The 23,348-nt window shown below is 45.9% G+C and overlaps 1 protein-coding gene across 1 annotated transcript in view; it reads right to left on the reverse strand.

Moving 5' to 3' along the window:
* Nucleotides 1-12,058, reverse strand: part of ENPP6 (ectonucleotide pyrophosphatase/phosphodiesterase 6) — a 31,502-nt gene extending 19,444 nt beyond the window's left edge. Inside the window, exons 1-2 of the mRNA XM_014264897.3 lie at nt 11,258-12,058; nt 1,088-1,267 (exon numbers count right to left, since the gene is read on the reverse strand). Coding sequence (XP_014120372.1) covers nt 1,088-1,267; nt 11,258-11,513 — 436 coding nt within the window. The 5' untranslated portion in view covers nt 11,514-12,058. The remainder of the gene's footprint in view (nt 1-1,087; nt 1,268-11,257) is intronic.
* Nucleotides 12,059-23,348: the final 11,290 nt, after the last annotated feature.

The following is a 23,348-nucleotide window of genomic DNA, read 5'->3' on the forward strand; positions in this document are numbered from 1 at the left end:
GCAATATTGTCACCCTCAGATCTTTTTGCTCTTCAGTATTGTAGAAACACTCTGGATGGCTTTTCAATGTTTTTCATCCTGGTTCACTCTTTCTTCCCATTCCTTAGAATTGTGGGCTTTTTGCCAGGACACCCTTAGCCACATTGCATGGGAAGCCTGTGGCCAGGCACACACTCTGCATTGGGAAGCAGAGACGAGCTGGCCAGGAGCCCATGGCATGAGTCAGCTGCCACAGCCCTGCTGGCACTGGCTGTGCCCAGCACAGCTCTCCTAAGAGTCCTCTGCTCCTCCTGCCTGCGCTTGCACATTGAGGGCATCTGCAGACTGCTTAGGGTAGGGAACAGTTAGAAGGTAAAAATGTTGAGAATTTGGGTGCTTTGCAAGGGATTTAGTCTGGTTGCTCAGCTGGAACGTCTGTTTCCATGTGAGTCCCTAAACGTGTAGTCTAAGGGGATACAATACTTCTGTTTGATAAAAAGGACTCATTATTGCACATCCCTAGTCATTCCAGTGGTCCAGTATCTAACAAATGAGGAACAGAAAGGCCAGTCCCTCCAAATGAATGGCCCAGACTCAGACCAACTGGGACCACAGATGAATTAACAATGAAGGAGGACCAGAAGACAAGGATGCTTTGCTTTCAGCTGGATTTTCTTGTTCTCACAGAGCAGATAATCTTCAGCTCTCAGCTACTAATTTCCAGATTAAAACCAAAGAAGCATTTGGGGAGGGTGGTTATTGTTTAACTTTGATTGGACCGTGAACCATGGAGCAACCATTGAGCATAGCAGAAGTTACAGGTGGACAAGAGGAAAAAGCAGTTGATGGAGGAGGGGATGCACTTCAAGCCAGCACACTCATGATGCTAGCATTTAGTGGAAAACTGCTTTTACTGAACTTCAGTTTTCTCCTTTCTAAGCATATGCAAATTATCATGACTGAAAAAAAGCTAATTCATTTCTATGCCTGATTAGTAAAGCACAAAAAAATCCTATCTGTATTTCAGAACTGTATTAGAGAGCCATTCTTACAGCATACGGAGTGCTCAGGTGTCAAAGTGCATTGTAGGAATTTTTCACATACTAACCTGGCCAGTAGTACATGGAAACGTTCTTTTTAGCTTTCATCATAGTGACCCACAGAGGCTCTGATCCATTCCACCAGAGAGGCAGCAGGCTTTCTTTATTCACACCAATATCAAATGATACATTTGCCTTCTGGTCCCACATGTAGTTTCCAGTCATCTGATGGACCTCGCAGTGGCGACCTTTGAGAGTGGAGACAAAAGCAGCACAATCAGACTGGTGTTCTTCAGTAGAAGGGTGCTGGCATCACCACCACTGCTACCACTGGATCATCCAGCAAATCAGCTGAAAAGCCCTGTCTTGAATTCCAGGATCTCTTACCTTGCAACCATTCATGAAATCTCCCTGACTCTTACCTTTCACTGGGGTGCTCCAGTTTGATTACTAAATCCTCCAGTTCGGACACCCAAAAGTGAGTTGCTAAAGTTTGTCAGCCCCCTGTGTTCCCTTCACAATCAACAGATAAGAAGAGTCATGTCTAGAAAGCAATTCATGCCACCCTAAGATAGGCATTTGGGTATCTGGAGGTGCAGACACTCTCAGTTATTGGTAGAGAAAGATCACAGCCTTTTCTCAGCTTCAGGCAGCCAAATTTTAAACAGCTGAGGCCAGAAAAAACAAACCTTGCACCCCGTGTCCTGCTCAACATTTCAAATCCAGCCCCACACACAAACTGTGTCAGCAGCAGCCCATGGGTGCCACATGCTTGGCTGACACCTGGCTCCTTCTACACACCCCACAGCTGCCAAGTCTGAGGCCATTTTAAGGAACCCACCAGCACTCACAACCTGCTGTGGGAAGCAAGCTGTGAACAGGAGGTGATAAGAGCACAATCTAGAAACGTAGAACAAAGATCGAGAAATTTGTATTTCTCCTTCTTTGATCCATAGGGCACACTGTTTTTCTGCAAACAGGCAAAACCTAGGCAAAAACATTTATATGTTATTGTTATTTTCTATTATTGTTCTTTTTTTTTTTTTTTCTTGCAATGATCATGCTTTGTTCTTGCTTGTGGGCACAGCAATAACTTCATCAGACATGTTCAGGCTTCTTACTGTACTGAGGGGCCCTTGGGCAACTTCATATTACAAGAAACTACTATATCATAACTGAGACAGATCTTCTACTTCTTGACTTCTTGTAATTTTCAGAAGAGAAGATGCTATATTTTAATAATTATTCTGAAGATGAATTAACATAAATGGGAAAAGAAAGGATGAAGAATAAGTTGTACTGGAAGTTCCTTATTTACATATCTTAAAAAGCAATGACTGAAGCATGTGATAGACACTGTCCTCATTAGCTGGTGAGTCATGTTATTGCAGGGATTCAGATAACAGGCTTTGATTATTTTGAGCCTGGGCATGGTGATCAGAACTGAAATAACCTTGGTATTCTTGCTCTGAAAAGATGTCATTTCATGCAGAGGACTCTGTATGCTTTGGGAGCATGTGATCTTGAAATGGATTTTGAACTCTCCTTCCCTACTAAAAAGTATTTCAATTATGCAGAAGATTTCCTCCTTCCCAGAGGTAAAAAGTGGTCCCAGTTTGTGGCAGTCAATACTTATCATACTAACCCAAACAGGTTTAACATAGGAGATCTGGTGGATTGGATGGGCAGTGATCTGTTCTCTTCAGGCTGCCAAGTGTTCTCTTTTCTGTAAGTCTCAAAGAGAGAGAAGGGAAGTCTCTAGAGTGCATCAAAATCACAGCTGTACAATTTACAGGACAACCTCAGCTTCTTGAATTCCATGTATTCCTAAGCATCTATCAACCTGATAAACTGCAGCAGGCAATTTGTGCCAGCCTGGGAAACTTACAGGTCAGTGCTGAAGCTCTATCTGTGTGAAACCTACATATTAGGGATCTGTGTGATGTGTAGTGTAGTCTTCATATAGAGCTAATGAGCTCTAGCTGCTACTGATCCTATAGGGCTTAAGATCTGCTGTTTTAAAGGAAGAGATTGGAGATTGTTCTTTGTAGTATTGTTGGGAAATTTAATTAACTGTTTGAACTAATACAGAGGACAGTGTTCTGTTCTCCACATTAGATTAGTTCAATTTTCTATGGACTCCAAATCCATTCTTTTACTGTTGAAAAAGAGGCCTAGAAGAAGGCATCAGTTTTCATTGCAGACATCCCTGGTTGACAGGGTCAGAAGAGAAGATCAGGTGAGCAACACATCAAAGACACGACCATTTAATGCCATTCATACCTGCTTACCTGTGGCCTGTGTCTCAGAAAGACCCTGGACCTCCTTGGAAGACATAAGTAATCAAGCAATTAACCTCTTCCTTTGGTTTCTCCTCCCAATATTTGTCATCAGTTAACATGTTCAAAAGTATGTCTGATGTCCAATTTTATTTTTGACCTTGGTTAATCTTTAACCATGGCTATTCTGAGCCTTGCTCACTAGATTGAAAAGCCCTGGAATAACTGGAATTTCTGCCCCTGCCCCTCCCTCCAGGATACTTGTACACAGAATTTAGGCCATTTCTCAAGTTTCTTTTGGGTCACCCATCCAACTCTTTTTCTTTATATCCTGTTTTCACTTGTTTTCTCCAACCTAAGAAAATTACCTTTGGTGTACTTCCTTAATCATTATCAAAATAGCAACATGGTGTTAGAGAGTCACCATAACATTCAGAATTTATTACTTCTTCCATTACTATAGCTTTCCTCAGTAATCAAACTCTTATCTTAAGAGTTTCAAAAATAGAAACAGGGCAGCAAGCAATTTCAGCATACAGATGTCACTATTTAAACTCACTGTAATTGTAGTAAAAATTACTCCTTCCTCAAGCAACGGAGGAAAACAAAGAGGGTACAGTTCCCAAGAATATGATAACTGCTGTATCCTTCTGGAGGAGAGCCAGCAAAAGCATTTGCAAGTCTGCATGCTCCAGCTTACTTGGACACTACACTTCATACAGCATTTGTCTAAAGCACATTCCCATGTCTCCAGGCACTTTTGTCAGCATTCAAATGAATCTCTGCAAAACAAAGACGAAATTTAAAAAGCCAGCAGAACACACAGCCACTGGGCCACCCACAGCAGCAGCACAGTAACACTGAGTGCTGTGCACCCTGCCCTGGCTGTGTGTGAGATCCAGAAACCAGCATGTGCACTCCTGGGCCATCTGCCATCTCTGCACTGAGCAAAGCAGATTTATCAGAGAACCCACAGTGTGTCTCTTAGCCAATGCAGCAAAGGTACCACAATCTGATGGCGAAGACCAGTACCTGCATTTAGCTAAATGTACTATGCAATATTTTGTATGTGCCTTGCTGCTACGGTGGAACCTTTCCTTTCATCTCCCACCACCATGTCCCCACTCTCTGGAAAGTGGCAAGAGTCAGGGGGGCAGATGCAAGCACTGCAAGGCTGCCACAGGGCTATGCAGTCTGGGGAAGAGTTAAATTCCTCCATGCAAACAGCTGGATGACTTGCCTTGGGAAATGCTCTGCTCATGCTGCCTCCTATAAGGATGAAGAAAGCAGGACTCAAAAGTCACCAGCACCAGATTCCTGTTCTGGAGCAGATATAGCAGTTGCTGTCCCCAGAAACTAAGCTTTGATATATGCACTGCTCTGCTGTTCCCCTGATGGGTCTCACCTGCTCTGCTTTGACAAGAAAGACCACAGGGTAAAAACAAAACCCTTGTGCTAAACCCTGAGGAGCCTGGAGAAGGCCAGAGCTCATGAGAAGTCTCAGGGGAATGCTGGCCTAGGCAAAGTGGCCCTGCCATCTGCAGAACCCCAAGTAAAAACAGTACTTGCATGACGTGCATGGGCAATTCATGTTCCAAAGGAGTTTGCTGGCAAAGTCTCTCCAAATTTTTATGACCTCTAATATCAGACAAAGCCAAAGCATGAACACCTTAACCTGTGTCAGGCAAGACTTTGCAATTCAAGTAGGATCACATCAAAAAGCACAGAAAAAATCTCAGCTACACACAGCATTATTTTTTTCCTTAAAGGGAATTCATTTAGTAAGACCTTGAAACTCTTAATTTAATGCTTTCATCATGGGGCCAGGGCTGGGATGAACAAAAATTGCTAATAAGTCATCCAGCTGAGGCTTTGCAGATGCTTTCTTGTGTGGGAAGTCAGGTCTTGTGTCCCTGGAGAGCCAGGACTGCGAGCTGTTGATTGTTCTTCTGAACTGTGGTGGGCTCAGGGAGCACTCTGGGACCCCAGAACCCCCAGAGCTGGGTGTGACTAGAGGGCACTGAGGTTCCAAGCACGGGGCAGAACAATGGGCAAAGCTGCTGCCTGCATCATTGGGCAGAGTATGAGCCTGTGGCAGGGACTTCAGCTCTGGGCTAAGAGATACCTTGATATGTGAATGTCTACTTAGCTAACAGCTGGCAGTACACTAGTTGTGAGCTGTGAGATTGTAGCTAATGAGGAGAAAAAAAGCTCTGTATTTTATTTTGTAGCACTGTTGCTACTTGAACTTGGGTTAGAAAAAACTTTCTGTTCTACACTTTAGGAGTGTTTCCAATTTTTTAACTGGTAGAAGCAAACACAGATTTTTGCAATATTTTGTCTGAGAAAGAGAAAAATCTTGATGCTGGGCATTGCAGCGTTTCTGCAGGTGGTGAGTAAACAAAGTGAGAGGAAAAATGTGGAAAAAAAGTCCTCCTGGTTCCCACTAACTTTTCCAGCCTGTTCTTGCTGGGACAGTACCCTTTCTCTGCCACTTAACAGTATTACCACAGCTCATGCTCTTTTGTTTCCCAACACAGAATTTTAGAAATGGAAAGCTAATGAATCCAAGAGGAGACTTGATTTCAGAGCTTTATGTCACAAACAGAATCTTTTAAATCTCTGCTGCTGCTGGCATCTGTAGATGTTTGAGAGGATCAAAAAAGAAAAAGTAATTTTCCCTTTTCACTCATCGTGCACTTTGTGTCCTTCTGGATTTTTTCTAAGCTTCTAGCTCGTGAAGTAGAGGTAGTTTTAGTTCATGTGTATGTAATAAACTTCCCTGTTGTACTCCTATCCTTCCAATTTTTTTATTCCTCAGAAAACATGCAGGTATCGCTTACATAGAATTTGCTTAACTGCTGAACAGAAACTGTCAGCATCCTTTTCTGGACCAGGCTGGAGTCAGGATGCCATTACCTGTGCAGCAGAAAAGAGGCATCCACTAGAACCATCACCAGGCTGGGCTTCCTTCAGGTACTGGGTGGAAGGAGCCTGGAGCTGTTGTGCTTTTAATCAGGAAACCTCTCACAGTAAGCACTAAATACATGAGTATGTGTGCACATCAGCCAGACTGCAGGGGATTCCAGGGCTGGGAGCACACAGGGAATTTTCTCCCAGAAAACCTGGAATAAATGGGGTGCAGTGTATGTTGAGTTGCTGTGCTCAGGGGAGAGCAGATGTAGACTGTTTGTTAGACTTTGGCATCATCCACCAAAGCCCCCCAGCAGTTAAGCATGCCAACATCAAGAGTGAGGAGTGAAGGGAAGATTGTTGAAACATGGAAGATGGGTGAAATCTTCAGTCTGGCAGAGTGGACCTCGATGTCACCTATCCGTGGGAGCTCTACCATGTCACCCCATTCCCTACTGCTATGCAGAGGAAGAGGTCGTGGCATGTGTAGGGATGAGCTGCAGTGGCTGAGAAAACACCTCAAACCACCCCTGTTTAGGCAACACCCAAATGTGTCATCACTGTGTGACAGTGATGACACACCCCTGCACAGGGCCCCAGCCCTCACTCTGGGTGCAGGAGACTGAAATGTCCTCTGGTCTACCTTTTCCTCCACCCCTCAAGCCTCAGGGGACCTCACAGCCCCTCTGCCACTTATTTAAGATCAGGTCCTGTCCAAAGAGGCACATGGAGGCTCCTTGCTGGCTCCTCTCCAAGCAGTTCCCTGCCCATCTCTGCAATCAGGGGCTCCTTTTGCTTCCCATGGAGGCCAAGTGAAATGTGACTCTTGGATGTGGGGCTGCACAGCTGACCAGCAGCTGGCACATCCACATGGAAGACCTGCCAGAAAGACTTCTTTTCTAGTTATGATCTTGGAAAAGAAATCCTTTCTGGATTTCTATCTCAGATGTGATACTCTCTGTTCATGTTTAAGCTGGCTGGAAAGGTGAGGTGCCCCTGAGAGTTCTCAGCTGGGGAAGACTTCAGGAGAGCTGGGCTGCAGGGAGTCCTTCATCACCCCTCCAACACCTGCAGGTTGTCAGGTAAGGGAGACCCAACCAGAGCATGAGCAACTTTTCTTGACAGATGAGGCAGAAGTGCTCTGGAGCAGTAACTCCTGCCCTGCAGAGCTTACAGGGGAGATCTCAGACTTTCCACTGAACTTGGCATGAGAGCTCCCTGCAGAGCCAGGCCACGGCAGGGAAAGGGAAAAATTAAAAACTCCCCACAGGATAACAACCCAAGATGGTTTGTGGACTTAATTCCTGCCTTTCCAAAACAAACAGCACATGGTATGATTAAGGGATCCTTTTCGAATAGACATATTTGGACTTCTTACCTCCCTTGCCAAGCCCACAGAGTCCTGCAAAAGCTCTGTCACAGCTGCAACATCTCCTTCTACCTAATTCTCCATTTCATGTTTTTCAGGTCAACAATTGCAATATTGTAACTGCACCATGGAGAGCCAGCACACCAGGCAGGATTCAGTCCAGCAGCTCAGAAAGCAGCCTAACCACCTAAAAACGAGTCTTTCTGCCACAGTAGAAGCCAATACTAAGAAACACAGCATGCTGGAAGTCGCCAGAGAAGACTGCTTTTCAAAGAGTTGGATTTTAAGTTAGCATATCCTTGAGCTACCTTGCACAACACCAGGATTTTGTAACAAAACAGTTTCTCTGGTTGCTTGTCAGTAAGATGCCTTTGCACCAGCCCTAATTTGGATATTTGTTTGAAGCTTCTTCAAGCAAATAGCAGGTCCTGATGCCATGCTCTGGCTTGCAGGAAAAACTGGAGCTTCATCCCAAACTGAGTTACTTAGTGATTTTACATTTTTCTATGCTCTGGTTTTCTTTCTCATAGTTGGGGTAGGAAAGGAAAAGACCTCTGGGCTGGGGCTTTCTGTGTGTCTTAGGGATGCTCCAGCAAGTATCTTCTCACAGGTTAATAGCAGCAGGAGGAGGACCCATGAAGAACTCTGCCATAGCCCTGCAGCACTGCATGACCACAAGCAAGCCACATCCCTCCCATGTTTTCCTTCCAAAATTTCACCAGGCTGGACCCTGCTTGTCCTGCTATGTCAGTGCTTCACCCAGCAACTCCCCTCAGCAGAAAGCAGTGGGGCTCTCATTAGCATAAGTTAGTTAGTTGCTTTTAGATATGTGGCTTCTGGTCAACAGTTATGGTTTCATCTGCTTGGCATCTGCACTGAGAAGTGCTGGGGCCGATGCTGCTGATCTCCACACCTCTGCCTGCAGGTCTGGGCAGGATGAGGAGCTGAGTTCATGTCTGAGGAGACTGACCAGCTCCAACAGTGATGCTATCTGAGGGGCAGAGTCCACTGTCCTCCTCCAAAGCCACAGAAACGAGGCAGAACTTCTCATATTTGGTAACAACTCAAGTGCTCTGGAGTCCTGAAGGTTGCATGGATGTGGGGTGGAAGGCAGTAGGCAGAAAGGAAAGGCCTTGCTCACAAGAATGAACAGAGAAAAATCAGATACACACAAACTACAACACTTGTATGCACGTGTTATCCAAGACCTGGCAGCCATGAGTGCTCCTGAATGGACGTGGAGCCATAAGGCCTTGTGAATGAGCAGAGAAAGAAGGGGCAGGAGTATTTATCAAAACAAAAAATAAACAGAAAACCCAAAATGGGATATCATGAACAAGCCAGGGGTGGGAATGTGCAATTTCTTTAACTGATTTGAAAGACTCCAATATACTATGAAGAAAAATACAATGTTTTGGAAGTTAAAATGTGACTTTCTTAGCAGCTCCTGAAGCAGCAGTGTAGGACAAGACATGAAGAATAATTTGTTCCTGATTTCTCAGAAGAAATTATGGCAGCATTTAACTCCCAGACATCCTAGCCATAAACAGAAATAAAAGCAGTTACAGTTGTGTCTGCCTGCAGCAGAGGGACTGCATGGCTGGCGAGATGTGATGAAGCTTCCCCATGCCCATACAGCAGCACCAGGGAAACTGCAGCTTGTCATTCCCTAAGCAGGTCACTGTGGCATGATGCTTGTGTCCCCCTGCCATGCTGAATTTTCTCTTAAACCTGTATAATGTATGTAGTCTGAACACAGCTTAACACTACATCTGCCATGTGCTCTGCACTGCTAACCCCACCATCCCATAAAATCTCAGTGGAAATGGCACCATGGCCCCAAAGGGTAAGAACAGTGCAGCTATGGGAGTTACCCTGCTGTCGTACCAAGACATAGTCATGGGGGTAACTAACACCCCAAGGGCCAAAAGGCAGACTCGCATCTTCCTCTGGGCAATGTTCCTCACCTAAACTTAGTCCTCAATTGGTTCCTGACCTACTTAATACTACTGTGACTCATGTGTTAGGGAGGTGAATTGCTATTTCCAATTAAATTTTATTTGCATTGATATCTCTATCATAAAGTCTGGGAGACTTGCAATAAGAGTGAGTTTTATTTCACAGACTATCTTATTGCTTCAGACTGAGGTGCAGGACTCTACTAAAAATATTAAAAGTCCAGGAGTGGTGCTTCATCTCTGAAAACAAAACTCTTCTTTCTAAGTACAAAGCAGGAGGTTTTCAAAACTCTTCAAAAGGCTGATAATAATAGACTTCATTTTATATATATACTTAATAGGAGTGATGACTAAATGTGGTTAGGAGTGAAATGTCACTCACTTCTCTCTTTAACAGCTCCATCCAAATTTTTTTTGCACCTGTGAAGTGTTAGGTGGGTATGCCTATGTACACCTAAAGAACATGGCCTGGAGTGGAACACCTCTGTTTTCTTTCACAACATTTATTCTGCATTCATGTATTTGCACCAAATAATGAAAAAAGAATCAAACCCAACCCTGTGATGGTTTTATACTCTTCTCTGATCAGATCAGAGATGAGCAAGAGAAAAGGGTTTCTCTTGAGAGAGAGGGAAGAAGGAGTTAAGCAGTTTCAAAACAAGCTGGGCACAACTGATGTCAGATTTTTGTCTTACAATGGCATCTATTTGCTTTCCCAGCAAGCTGTATGCGAATCACTGGGCACTGCATTGTTCCAAGAATAGCGGAAGATGCCACATATCTTAGGAGAGGATAGATTTTCTTACACCTCCTCATTGGTTGGAAACTCCTGCTTATTTATTAACTCTAGAGAAAAATCCAAGCAGAAACTCCAGAAAAAAAAAAAAAACAACAAACAAAACAAAACAAAACCTGTTCTGTTGTTTTATTATTCAACTTTTGCTTTCTTGGTGTCTGTCTCTGAAGGAATTGGCCCAGCTCTACTCTCTGCACCTTCCTAGTGTCCCTGTAATCATGTGTCTTCCACATAAGATTAAAAGAAAATCAGCATAATGAAAACTATGACTGTCCTCTCAATTTTCTGAAAGCCTCCCCTGGACATTCTGAGAAAATGCAGGGGAGGAAAAGCAAAAATCCTGACTGTTTTTCCATTTGGCTATTTTGAATTATTACAGATATGAGGACTTGTAGCAAAGTTAAGAAAACAGAAAATATACTAAGTTTAAAAAGAAATTTAATGCTGAACTTGCCAAAACAGACCTGCTGACTGAAAATAAGTTCTTAGTGCAGCCACACTCGGTTCACATGCATTTTTATTAAAGCCCCTGAGCAGTCTCTGTATTCATTTCCCATGCAGTCCCAGTTGTTTCTATGTTCTCTCTCTCTCTCTCTATATATATGCAGTATCCCCCTTGGTGCTTGCTCCAGGTGAGCTGGCCATGATACTGAGGTGGCAGCAGGTAGGAACCCAGCTACACCTTGCATGAGCACAAAGGAACTTAATTAATGCCAGGTGGCATTTCCAAATTTGGAACACATTTCAGAGAAACAATTCTGGGCGGTAATGCCACAGTGCTTTTAAACTCTCAGCTAAAAGCATGACTTGGGTTAGTTTTATATCTTCTTTGGAAGAAAAAGTCACCGGGAGCCGCCTTCCACCTTGGCACGGGGAGCTGGCAGCTCTGAGGAGCATCCCAGCACAGAGATACAGGTACTCACCCGTCATCAGTGTGTAGTAATTTGGGTAAGAGAGGCTGGGGAAGTCTGGGGTCATGTAATCCACCTTCACCCCCATGTTCACAATGTCCCGAAAGCCCGGCAGACCCTCCAGCTCGCTGTCATCAATGTAGTCGAAGCGAAAGCCGTCGAGCAGGAACACCAGGAGCTTGCGGTGGCCCGAGGAGGCGGCGGGAAGCGGCAGGAGGGCGGCGAGGGCAGCGGCCAGGAGGGCGGCGAGGAGGCTGCGGCTCTCCATGGCAGGCTGAGGGATCTGAGGGATCTGAGCGGCTCCGGGCCGGCCCTGCCGCTGCTGCCCCCTCCGCTCCAGCGCCCGCGTTAAAGCTACAGCGCTGCCCGCCGGGCGTGGGAGGTCACTGGTTAATTGCAGGCAGATGATTAACCTCGAGCTGAGGGAAGAGCTTGGTCCTGCCCAGCTGCAGGAAAAAGTGCTTCGCGTCGATGGGGAACACCCAGCATAAAAGTAACCGGAGCCCTCTCAGACGCTCCCGAGGCGGTGGGGGCGCGCTGCCCTCCAGCCCCGGCCAGGAGGGGCCCGGCGCGCTCCCGCCGCCGGCTCGGCTCGGCACGGCTCGGCTCGGCACGGCTCGGAGCGCAGCCCGCTCACCGCCCAGCCCAGCCCCGCGCCGAGCCGGGGGCTCGCGGAGAGGGGCTGCAGCCTTTGGAACACAGCCTCACATCCCCAGCAGCGCGAACGCCGGCTTTCTTCGCTTCTCTCCGGCTGTGGCTTCTGATAGAACTCAGGGCGAGGTTAAGACAAAGCATCTCCCAGCTGGGAAGTGCAGTTATGTGTGAGTTGATGGCATGGCGGTACCGCAGAGCTCCAGCTGAGCAGGCTCTCCTCTACCTGGATGCAAGTCCCTGCAAAGGTCCCTGTCCTCTCGGTTTCCTCTGTGCTGCCCTGCTCCTCATATACCAGCAGAGAAATCTAGCTTCAGCTAGATAATAATTGATACATGTATTTTCTGGCTGTAGATATTATTTAGATATTCAGTGCTGGATGGTGCCTAATTTCATATTAAAAATGAAAAAGTGCTCACATTTCAGTCACGAGTCACCACCAGGTGCCTCTCCTTCACAAAAACCTAACTATACCTTTAATGCAATGCCAGCACCTGTTGCACACCATAACTACACTTTACTTTCTTTACTTTATTTATTTTTCCCAAATAAAAGCATTTCATAGCATTGCTAACATTGTATAACTGTGGGAAATGCCCTTTGCAGATGTTTCCACTGGGGGAAGGTTGCAATAGCTGGCCACCACCCCAATGTGGGCATCTGAACTTCTCCTTGCTCCTTACAAATCTCCCCGTTGCACATCCAGCACATCCAGTTACCTCTTGCCAAGTACTGGGCTGGTGTAAGCTCAGCAAGACAGCTTTCAGCCCCATTTGCCCCAAACACTTATTTAGCCCCTTGCAAACCCTCCTCATGTCCTGGCCTGCCTTTTGCACAATGTTCTACTGGGTGCTGGTGCCCATGAGCCAAAGCTGCTGCCTGCAGGTCACTGCTGCCAGGACATGGCTGGGGATGTTCTGTTCATGCCTTCCTCCCACAGGGCTTCCAGCTCCAGAAAAAAGATGCCCTGTCAGGGAAGGGGTGCTGGAACTTTCTGTAGGAGGTAGTCATTCCAGGAAGGTGGAAGAGGATGGAGTATGAGTGCAGCCCAGCAGAACTGCACAGGCCCTTCAGCTACCAGTGCTTTTGTTCACCTTTTCAGTAGAATTCCTCATGCTTCCTCCCCATCAGCAGACTAAATGCACACTTTGTCGACGTTTCCCTCTGTGTCATATGCCCTGCCACTTTTTCCCCCGCTTTTTTTTTCATGTGTCCCTTTTTCTATTCCCATCTTGGAGTCCAGCACTTGGGAGACACCCTCACATCAGTTAAACCTGAGGCAAGAACTTGGGGCATTTCTAAGCTCCAGCTCAGAGATCTTCAAAGCAACATAAGGACCTAGCTATTCGGGGCTTTATCCCTCTTCACATCACATTTACTTTGGAAGCCTTGCATTGCTAGCTATCATCATCTTGACAACTTTAGTTCTATGTTTTGACTTTTTTATCTTCTTGGCTGTAGCTTATTTATTTTCTCACAGTGCAGCAGCAGTTTCCTCAGCAAAAACCAGCCTGGGGTCACACAGCTGTGCCACACCTTGTGTCAGAGACAGCTGAGCCCTGGGGGGCATCCATAAAGCTTCCTGTCCATGAGAGGGCAATCTGGACCGTGGTCTCTGGGATGATGAAAGGTCCTGGTCCCCTGAGCAGACATGGGCATGCTCGAGCCTGGATGTGGAAGGAGCCCACACCAATCCTGCGTGCAAGGGAAAGGCTGCGTGACCGCGCGGTTGGTCCATGCTCGGCCAGCGTCCCAGCCTGTGCAAGGCTGCCCCTGCCCTGCCCCCAGGGACGAGCTGCAGCTGCACCAGGCTGCTGGAGACGTGACAGCCTGGGCACTGCTCTGGGCAGCTGCCTGCCTGAGGGATGGCACGTGCTGCCTGGCACACCTGTGGAGAGTCACCGCTCTTCTCAGCCAGCTCCAGACCCCACGGGGTCACTGCCAAGGATCTGCCACCTCATCCACCTCCTGAGGGGAATGTGCACATCCTTCTTCTGCTGCCCCTGGTTGGGCTTCCAGGATGGGAGGTTGCCCTGCAGAACTTGTGTTCAGATACAGCACTTCTACTAGTGCTCACTGTGGATTTTCACTATAGCAAAAACTGGATGTTATGGTCTTGGAGCCACCTGTAGTGTCATGTCTTGGCCAAGCCACTGTGGTAATTTATTGTGTCCATACATATGTTGAATGAACTAAGAAACATGTCCAGAAATGGGAAGGGAAATATTATTATGCACCTCTTGGCAGATCCACGAGGTCATTCACATTGATGTCTTGGCTTGGCCTCTGATGTGTGGCCTCTGGGCTTAGCAGCAGGGCTCAGCAACAACAGCAGCTGCTGCCCATGAAGGAATGGGATAATAAAGGAGAGACAGTAAAGTGTCTCAGATGGACTCTCACCTTGAAAGGATGACCAGGTTTTTGAGGTGGTGAGACCAAGAAGCCAGGCTTCCATCATGAGATGGTACAAAATATGTCTTGTTAACATTTTAAGGCATTATGAAATAATGCCTTCCTTTCAAAAGGGTTGCAATCTTTTATTTAACAGCCCCTTAAGAGAAAACTCTATCTGAGCTGACAGTGGCATGAGCAACAGTTGGAGCAAGGTACCAGAGCTCAAAGTCTGCCTTTAGAATTGGAATTTACAGGTTTCCACTCAACAAATAAGAGTAAGGCCTGAGAGGGGTTAAAGGGCTAGCGAGCCATGTAACCATGATGCTGTATAATACCAACTTGTGTTTTGACAGACAATCCCCCTGAAGAGTGGGACTGGAGCCAAACAGTCTCTAGCTTGGCAGAGACAGATCCTAGCAATACATTTCATTCATGCCAAGCAATGTTGATTTGCTTTGGTTCACATTCATTTGTAAGCACCCTGTCTGCACAAAGCCCCAGATGGCCGTGGAGACTCCAGCACAACAATATTTTGATACAAATGCTCTTACAAAAGCTAACAGAGCCTGAGCTGGTGTCTAGGGACAACAGTCCTTGCTAGTTAGCTGTTAGACAGGGTTTAGGAAGAAGCATGCATAAAGGAAAGAAAATCCCTCAACCCAAATTGAACATGAGGAGATACCCCATTGATCCAAAATTATTTGAGAAGAGATCCTCAGCCACTTAGATTGTTCAAGAAATCCTCTTGGCAGAAACTGCCTCCAGTGTCCTTGAATCTATAATTTTTTTTCCCTAGTCCTACAGAAATCACAAACATAACAATAGAAATGAAAGAAAATTCTTTGGGCTGACACCAATAGCTCAATCTGCCTTGTCAGACACAACAGCCTTCCTGGCAGGGCAACTCTATCCGTGCTCTTAGGTCCAGGAGCACATGCAAGAACAACAGCTGCTAAAATAAAACATAATTTCCCTTTTCCCCAATGAACTAGAAAATCTAAGAGGAAAACTTGTCCTTCTTTCTCTTCTGAAAGAAAGAAGAGAAACAATAACATGACTAATTGCCAGCTTGAAGTTCCTTTTCAGTTCCTGTTCTCCTTTGCACACAGCAGTAGTCCAACACTTTGGCCAATACAGCCCAACTAGGTTGGTTGTTTCTTTTCTGTCATTAGAGAAGAATGCAGGCCATATCCAGACATATAAGCCTTGAGCTGCTTGCTTTTCTTTGAAGAAGAGGGTTTGTGCCAGTCTGAAGTTTTGATCCTGCTAGTCTAAGATTCTTCTTCCTCTTCTCCCCACCAAGCCCAAGATAAAATAGTCACAAGTGGTACTAGGCCCACTGCTGCCTTCCACAGAAAACCTCTGGCAGTACGTGTATCAGCTTCTGAGCTGACAGAAGGGCTTACCTTGGTAGAGGTCTTGGTCTGCAGGGGTTTAGTGTCCCTTTCTTTGCTTTCCTGCCCTGTGCATTCTCACAAATGCTTCTGCATGGAGGTGTGCATTAGGCAAGGCATCTGCTGTCCCTTCAGCTCTTCCTGGATGATACTTTATGTCAAGTCAGTTATTTCTGTGATCTTGTGGTATGCAGTAGTTCATCCACGAGGAATTCAAGACATAAGAAGTGGTTTGCTCTTGCTGTCAGCCATGTACAGGTATATATGATAAAGGCACACACTTGTTAGCTACAGAGCATTTCAAAGCCAGAAACTCCAGCTTTCCTGGAGAAAAGCAGGGATCTTTCCCTATTTCTTGAGGCAAAGACTTAACTATCTGATATGAGGCTTGCCTTACTGAAAACTTTCACATGCTGAACAAGGAGTACATCAAAGTAGGACAGAGACCACCCTGACTGACAGCCAGGGGCTGTTTAGTGTTCTTTGAAGTGCCCCAATTCAGGCAATTGTGACATTTAGAGAGCACCGGTCCAAATCTCTTACTCTGTCCTTCACTACAACAGTCACAGGTCATATCAATAACTTTCCTAGTTGAAGATGAAGATCTCCTTCTTGGGCATGAAGAAATTTAATGAATTAGTGGAGATCCCTCAATGGCTCCCAGTTTCCTTGCAAGGAGCTGCATGGTCTTGGTACATCATTGTCAGCACTGCTCTGTGCGTGTTCCCTGACAATGGTGTCCTTGGGGAACAGGCTGTGCTTTCATTAAGTGTAACTAGAATGGACAAAGAGAGTGGCTCTTGGCACCATAGCCCTGCTGGGGTGTGCAAGGCCTTTTGCCTGGAAAACCTGACTGCTAAAAGCTTAGGTGGGACAGATTCACAGGAAAAAAGGGCACCCAGGGCTGGTAAACACAATCAGCACACACTCCAGCCATCCTTGAGCTTTGTGTTCTTACAGAGGGTGAACAGGAGTATTTAATCACTGGGAGAACCTTTCAAGTGTTTTGCTTAGCACCTCTCTTAACCCAGTGTTGTATGATCACTACCCAGAGCTCCAAGAGCACCTTCTCTCAATGATTTCACTTGGGCACTAACTGCAGCTCACTCTTGCCCACTTTACACAGATATCTGAACTGCTGCAGTGCACAGTCATAGCCAAGAAGAGAAGAGAAGGGTTCTGGGGCCAGCAGCAGGGGGGATGTGTCTCCAACACTTGCCTGCTGTCAGCCCCTACATCAGCCAAGTGCTGCCCAGCAGGAGAGGCTGCACTTCTGCACACCTGAGGTGGGAAGGAGAGGATGCAAATATCACTTCAAAGGAGCTCCCAAAAGAGGCCCCTAAGGAAAAGCATGTTTCATACAGCCAATGTGGGCTGGAATAACAGTTTTGACCTGAACCCTGCAGAGCCACAGACGGTTATGAATTACTACCTAGTGGTCGTGAAGGCAATTAAGAGAAATAAACAGTTCACCAGCGGGTTTAAACACACTACACAGGGAACCTCTGTCACTGAAAGGTATGTAGGAGCTCAGGTCAAAAACCCCTGGGAAGCCTGCACCACCAGACGGCTGCATGTGACACAGAACCACCTCCTCCCTCAGCCCATGGTGTGGCAGCCTGAGCACAGCACTGTCCAGCTCAAGGGGAGGGTGTCATTTTCTTGGACTGAAACTAGTCTTCAGCCCTTCCAAAGAATTTGAGTTTTGCTTGGATATCAACCCATCTCCACCACCACTATTTCCCCAACATTTCTAACTCACTCTGCAACAGTAGTGTTACAAACACTCTGCATTTTTAACTACTCTGCAACAGTACTGCTTAATTAGCCCAAGACTGTGCTTGTCTGAACATTGGTGTTCTGTAACACAGGAGATAAAACCAGGAGGTTTTATCTCATTGAGGAAATCTTGTGCAATGCATTTCTCTGTTGAAATCGGAGAAGTTAAGTTTGCTAGACAGCAAAACCAGATAGTCACTCCTAAGCACCTGGATACTGTATGTTCTACTTCATCTATGCTGTGTGGTCATTTCTCATACAGGGGGGACTGTGGTGAAGGTTACTGCTGTTCTAGAAGCTGGTGTCTACATGTCATAGTGTGAGTGGGGATGAACACTTGGCAAGCTAAGCAGGTAGATCAAGATTATTTTGTTTATTTAGTATAAAAATACAAAACTATGATCAGCCAAATAAAGTAGGTGTCACTAATCCTGCTGTGCAGTGACACTAATGTGTTCCTGGCACTCAAACTCAACACATCCATTCACATGCCAGTGGCTCCTCCAAGAAAAGAACAGGGTATTCTGCACGTCCACCAGTGCCTTGCACAGCAGTTCCTGCCAGTTTATGCTCTTGCTGGAGCATCAGCCTTAAAAGATGAAAGTATGAGATTAAATACAACAATCTTGCACAATCTTACAGCCATCTAGTGCTAGTCAAATGTAGACCTATTCAGCGAAGTATTTGAGTTTCAGATTTTCCCATTAAATGAGGGGTAATTTGAGAGGTTAAAATATCTGGCAAATAAGTATTCCAGTGCCCACTTTCCAAGAACAAAAAAATTTCTGTGTTTGATCTTTCTGCTAGATTTCTACACGGAGCACAAAGAGACTTAAAACATTGGCTTGAACTTAGTATATCTACAAAGTAAACTATCCAGATCTAACATAAAATGTCATTTTAAAACTCTAAAAATATTTGTCATTTGGCATCCTTTATAGCCCAGAGGTTACAGGGAGTTCAGCTTTAACTTTTGACATTAGTGCTTAAGAACTGAGGGAGTTGGGCTTGCATCATGATCTAACAAAGAAACAGGCCTTTATTCTGGCAGTAGTTATTTAAGCTACCCTGAGAATATTTATAATGAGGTGCCAAAGACTGGTCTCTGACAGGCTGCCTGCAGCAAACATGCCCTGTGCTGCAGAGAGTTTGCTGCCTACAGCTGCCCTCACTTTTTTGGGTGCCACGGCAAATTGTCCATCTTGGCTTTCCTATTTTTGATCTCACCAGTCCTGGCTTTTCATTGCTGTGTCTTATTCATTAGTAAGGCTATGCTGGAGGTTGAAATCCTTACCTGGAGGACACAAATTAAAGTCTCAATTTTGCCCATTGTTCAGAAACTACAAGTGTCTGGTTCTCATGTTGCTGAGTGCTGAGTCACCCCTGGGGAGTTTGCTCCCAAGAGAAGAGACAGCTGTTTTACAATCCAGCTGCTGCTCTGGGTAAAGAAATAGCCTCATGATATCTGTTCCCCAGCTTTGGGTGTTTCTCCATCAACAAGCTGCAACTTCTCAAGCAAAGCCTTGTCTGCATCAGATTTTCTTACAGGCAAAGTCCCATCCCTGCCCAAGCACCATGGATGACGTCCTTCTCTCCAGGAAGGCAGGGTCATATCTGGGCATCAGGATCAGCTTTACTTTCTCTCACCAGCTGTGGGCTAGGTTGGGAAATCCTAATATATTACTTATGGCTGGAGCTGGTCTCAGTGATGGCAGGAATCTTTGATCTGAGGACGGGAGCTGGAGCAGCCCTCAGTGCTGGGGTATCTGATCTGATTTTTCCATCTGAGTACTCAGAAGTCTCTGTCTGAGACAAATTCCCTTGATTTCTGTCCTCATTATCTCTCACTGCAAGTCCAAGCAGACTTCAGCAGAATTTCAGTGGGATCTGAATGTTGCAGATGGGGTGTTTAGTCTGCTCTGAATTCACTATGCCACATCTGCATCCTATTTCTGTTACCTTGACTTTGTGGCTTTGTGTTACTCCACTTCTCTGCAGTACTGAGATTTCTATTCACATCTTTCAGTTCCAGTAGTGAAGACAGTCTGTCATTTGACATTCTTCTGCTCTCTGTCAAGGCCCTTATCATAGACTTGAGTGAAATCATACCTTTCTTTTCCCTGAAATATGCCCCCAGTGTGGAGGCTCCTGTTTAGTGCTATGTAAAAATGCTTTTATCTTTGTATGGACATCCTGAAGTCAATGTGTTATCAATCACTATCACCATTTCTAGAAAGCAACAGTTCATGCTGCCAGGAGAAGCTGAAAACCTAAAGATTTCCACTCTCCCCCCCTTTCCTTTTCTCCTTCTTTTGTAAATGACTCCAGGGGCCATCTCCTGTGTGTGGAGAGACCTCCCTGCCTCCAGCCAAGGGGATCCTGCTTGTCCTGCTGTGTTACACATCCTCTGTGGCACAGCTTTTCCTCTAGCCCAGATGAGCCCATCTGGACACTGGCAAACAAGCCAAGGGGCAGCATGAGAGAAGCATGCACACTGTTTGTACATGCACAATGTTGCCCCTTGTGCCTGAGTGACTGGGCTGCCCTTGAGCACTCCCTTCAGCTGGAATGACTCAGAGAAGTTCAAGTGTAGGTAGTTTTATGGTTTTCTTGGAGAAGAAGCTAAACAAAGCTCTGATTACCTGAAGCGAAGAGAAATAAACAGTAGGAAGGCTTACTTCTTCTTGGGCAACCATCATCCCAGGGGATGCCAGAAGTCACAGCGCTTTGCATTCTTTCTGAGAGGTGCTTTTCTTCTGGTAGTCCTCCAACATCAGCTGCCTGATCTATCACCTGTTCAGGGGGCAAGGAAGGTTGTCATGAAGCCAAATCACTTCAGGCTCTTGTTTCCCCATACTGTTCCCTGTAGCTATACCTGAGGCTGACGCAGGGCAGGGAGGAGTGGGATGGGCTGGAAGGCACCACGCTGACCACTGACAGAGAAGCAGGTGAAAATGTGCCCTTTCCCCTGCTCAGGATAACCAGTAAAAACTTGCCATCCTTGTCATCCTTCCTCTTTTATCACCAAAACAAGTAGCCCACAAAAACGGCACATGCATCTTGACAAAATGACGTGCTCTCACTGCCACTTTAGGAGGGCACCACAGAAAGCCATGGCAAAGTAGTTCATGTTCCCAGTTCATTTTCACCTTGTTTCCAGGGAGCCCTGTGCTGTGCCTGTGAGTGCTGGAGGCCACAACTGTTTCCTCTGACATACTGTGTCAGAAGTAGTCAGCCCCCTACCCCACCATGCTTTTTGAGTGAAAACCTATTTGAAAAAATGGCTTCTTGTTTGCCACAGGCCAGGGCTGACCAGCACTGTGGTTCTGGGCTGCATGCTGTTTGGCATGTCCCTGGCCACCTCCCGTGCAGAGAGGAGGAAAAGCATGGCCGAGGCCACATGGGCAGAGCAGGGGCAGCTGGAGGCCCGAGATGGAGAGCATGGGTGGCTCCTCCAGCCCCAGCCCACTGGAGCAGCCTGATGCCAACCAAGCTCTTTGCTCAGTCTGTTTTAATAGCATGTGGCTCATATTTTCTGTGTTTTTCCTCCTGACATTATGCAGATGTGTTAATCCCCAGCATGGCAGCAAGAAACGGCTGAGATTTCCTGCAGCGCTCTCAGCTCCTGGAACTGGACACCCTGTAATAACCTCCAGGGCCAATGGCCCTCTGCCTCCAGTTCCCAATAAGGACTTATTTTCCTTGGCATAGCCAACACGTGCAAAACCTCATTGGAGTTTTTTTTGAAAGAGAAAATAGGTGGCAAAGTGCTTAGCTCTTTCAAGGAAGTTTGGAAACGATGGAGAGCAACCATGTGAGCACTGAGTGTGGCTGTCCAGCTTCCAGCACAGAGCTGTAAATCATCTCCTGAATGGCTGTCACAAGCACACCAGGTCACAACAAAGAAGCTATTTTTCTTTCATCAGGACTGCTCGTTCAGGATACAACACCACTGCTAGTGCATTTTGCAGGTGCAAGAAACATTTGAAATGGATATCTTTTTTCCAAGAAATAAGGTTAAGAGCTTGTTTGCTTTGCTTGTTTGGAGTTTGACTTATTTTGTTATACTTCCCCACAGCTGCAGTTTCCTCCACAAGCTGGAAATGGTTGCACCAGAGGCAGCAGAGTCTTGGGAAAAACTGGAATATTTCCAGTACTGCAGGCAGAGATTTACGACATGCTTTAAGGGAGCATCTCAAACTGTGTCCACCCTGGCTGGACTGGAGTAGTATTGAATTGTAGTTAGAGATACATTGCATGAGCCATTAAGGGTTTTCCTGCTGATGACACTTGAAGCACATCTGAAGCCAAAGAAACTGAAAGGTAAATGCTGCTCATACCCCAGTCAGTGTGAGATATTTTCCTTAGAAAACTCTCTGTGGGTGGCACAACATTGTTGCCATCAGCCAAAAGGCGAGACTCAAAAGTGCCCTGGAAGCAAGTCAGCACTTCCAAGCAGCCAAAACACTGGACTGAGCAACTTCATCTGTGGGATACTGATCAGAGGAGCTTGGAAAAGCTCTTCTGAAGAAGAGAAGAGAAGCATCAGTCTGAAGCAAGTTTCATGCTGGATAGCCCATAGGCAGAAACTCATGATTACTCATCCAGAGTTGTTTTTTATGTGGCCCTTGTGCAGCTGCTAGTTTGCCTTTCCTCAAAACAAGAGCATTACATGGTTTTATGAAATGTGAAACCACTAATGCTTTACAGCACTCACTCTAAAAGAATACATTGTAAAAGAAAAGTGGATTTTGTCTTCTTCTTTTGAGCCAACACATCAGATTTAATAATTGAGGGGTGGTCTCAAAACAGCCCCTTGTGCTGCAGTTTGCCAAGGCAGAGGCAGTGTTTGCCCAAGTGGGAACCTCCATCAGCAGCTGGCTCAGGAATAAGGTTTCTGGAAGAAAACTCTCATTCTTCAAGTGCTATAATGGCCTTGGTATCACAGACGAGGGTGATAAAACCCTAACCTTTGCTGCTACCCTTGATGTATCTTGTTTGTGCTGTGTCAGACCATTTTCTTCCTGGAGGATGCACCATCCAAACCCCTTTGCATCGTGGCCGAGCCAGGAGGAACCCTGTCACTGAAGGATGCTTTCAGTAACTGCAGGGCTTGGTGACAGGCTTGTTCCTCTCCAGAGGTTTGTTTCCAGTGCCTGTTTCTACATGGCAAGATCAGCTCCCTGCTGTTTTGGTTTTGTGTTGGGGAGGCAGATTGCATGTGGAGTGACAGCAGCAATGTGGCCATGAAGATAAAGAGAGGGTCTGTATCAAACATAAACAGTGCCCATAAATGCATATATGCATATATTTGAATGTTTCATGAAGTAAAAGATACTGTAACTAAAACAATATGAGGGATTATTTTGTCCTTAAATGGGCCAGAGTTTAATATAAAGTATCTCTGTGTACATTCTGAAGTTCAAGTGTGTGTAAGAGCAAACAGTTTGTGGTTCCACAAGATTCCCTGCTCCATCTGAACTTAAGTATGAATACCCTGGCTGTCTGAAATGGGCTATCTGATGGGAAATCTGACAAGAAAGACCACATATTTAAAGGTTAAACAGCAACAGGAAACTTCCTGGGGAAACTTCAATGGCAGGATGCCTGCTCTGTCAGGACGATAAGATCTGCTCCCTGGCTGCATCTGACCCTATTAGCAAAGCCAGCTCCTGCATAAACACTGTAGACTTTGACCAACAGGACCCAGGGAACCCTCTTGCACCACCCTGGTTTTCTGGGAAAAGTAGAGCACAAACACATTTTCCGCTTCCTTCACAAATTTATAAGCCTGAAGTCTGTTCCTGCAGCTTCAGATAAAATGCCTGCTACAACTTTTTTTTATGACTTTATGACTTCAGATAAAATGCCTGCTACAACTTTTT

Source organism: Zonotrichia albicollis, chromosome 5 (assembly GCF_047830755.1).
Source record: "Zonotrichia albicollis isolate bZonAlb1 chromosome 5, bZonAlb1.hap1, whole genome shotgun sequence".
In the NCBI taxonomy this organism is placed as follows: domain Eukaryota; kingdom Metazoa; phylum Chordata; class Aves; order Passeriformes; family Passerellidae; genus Zonotrichia; species Zonotrichia albicollis.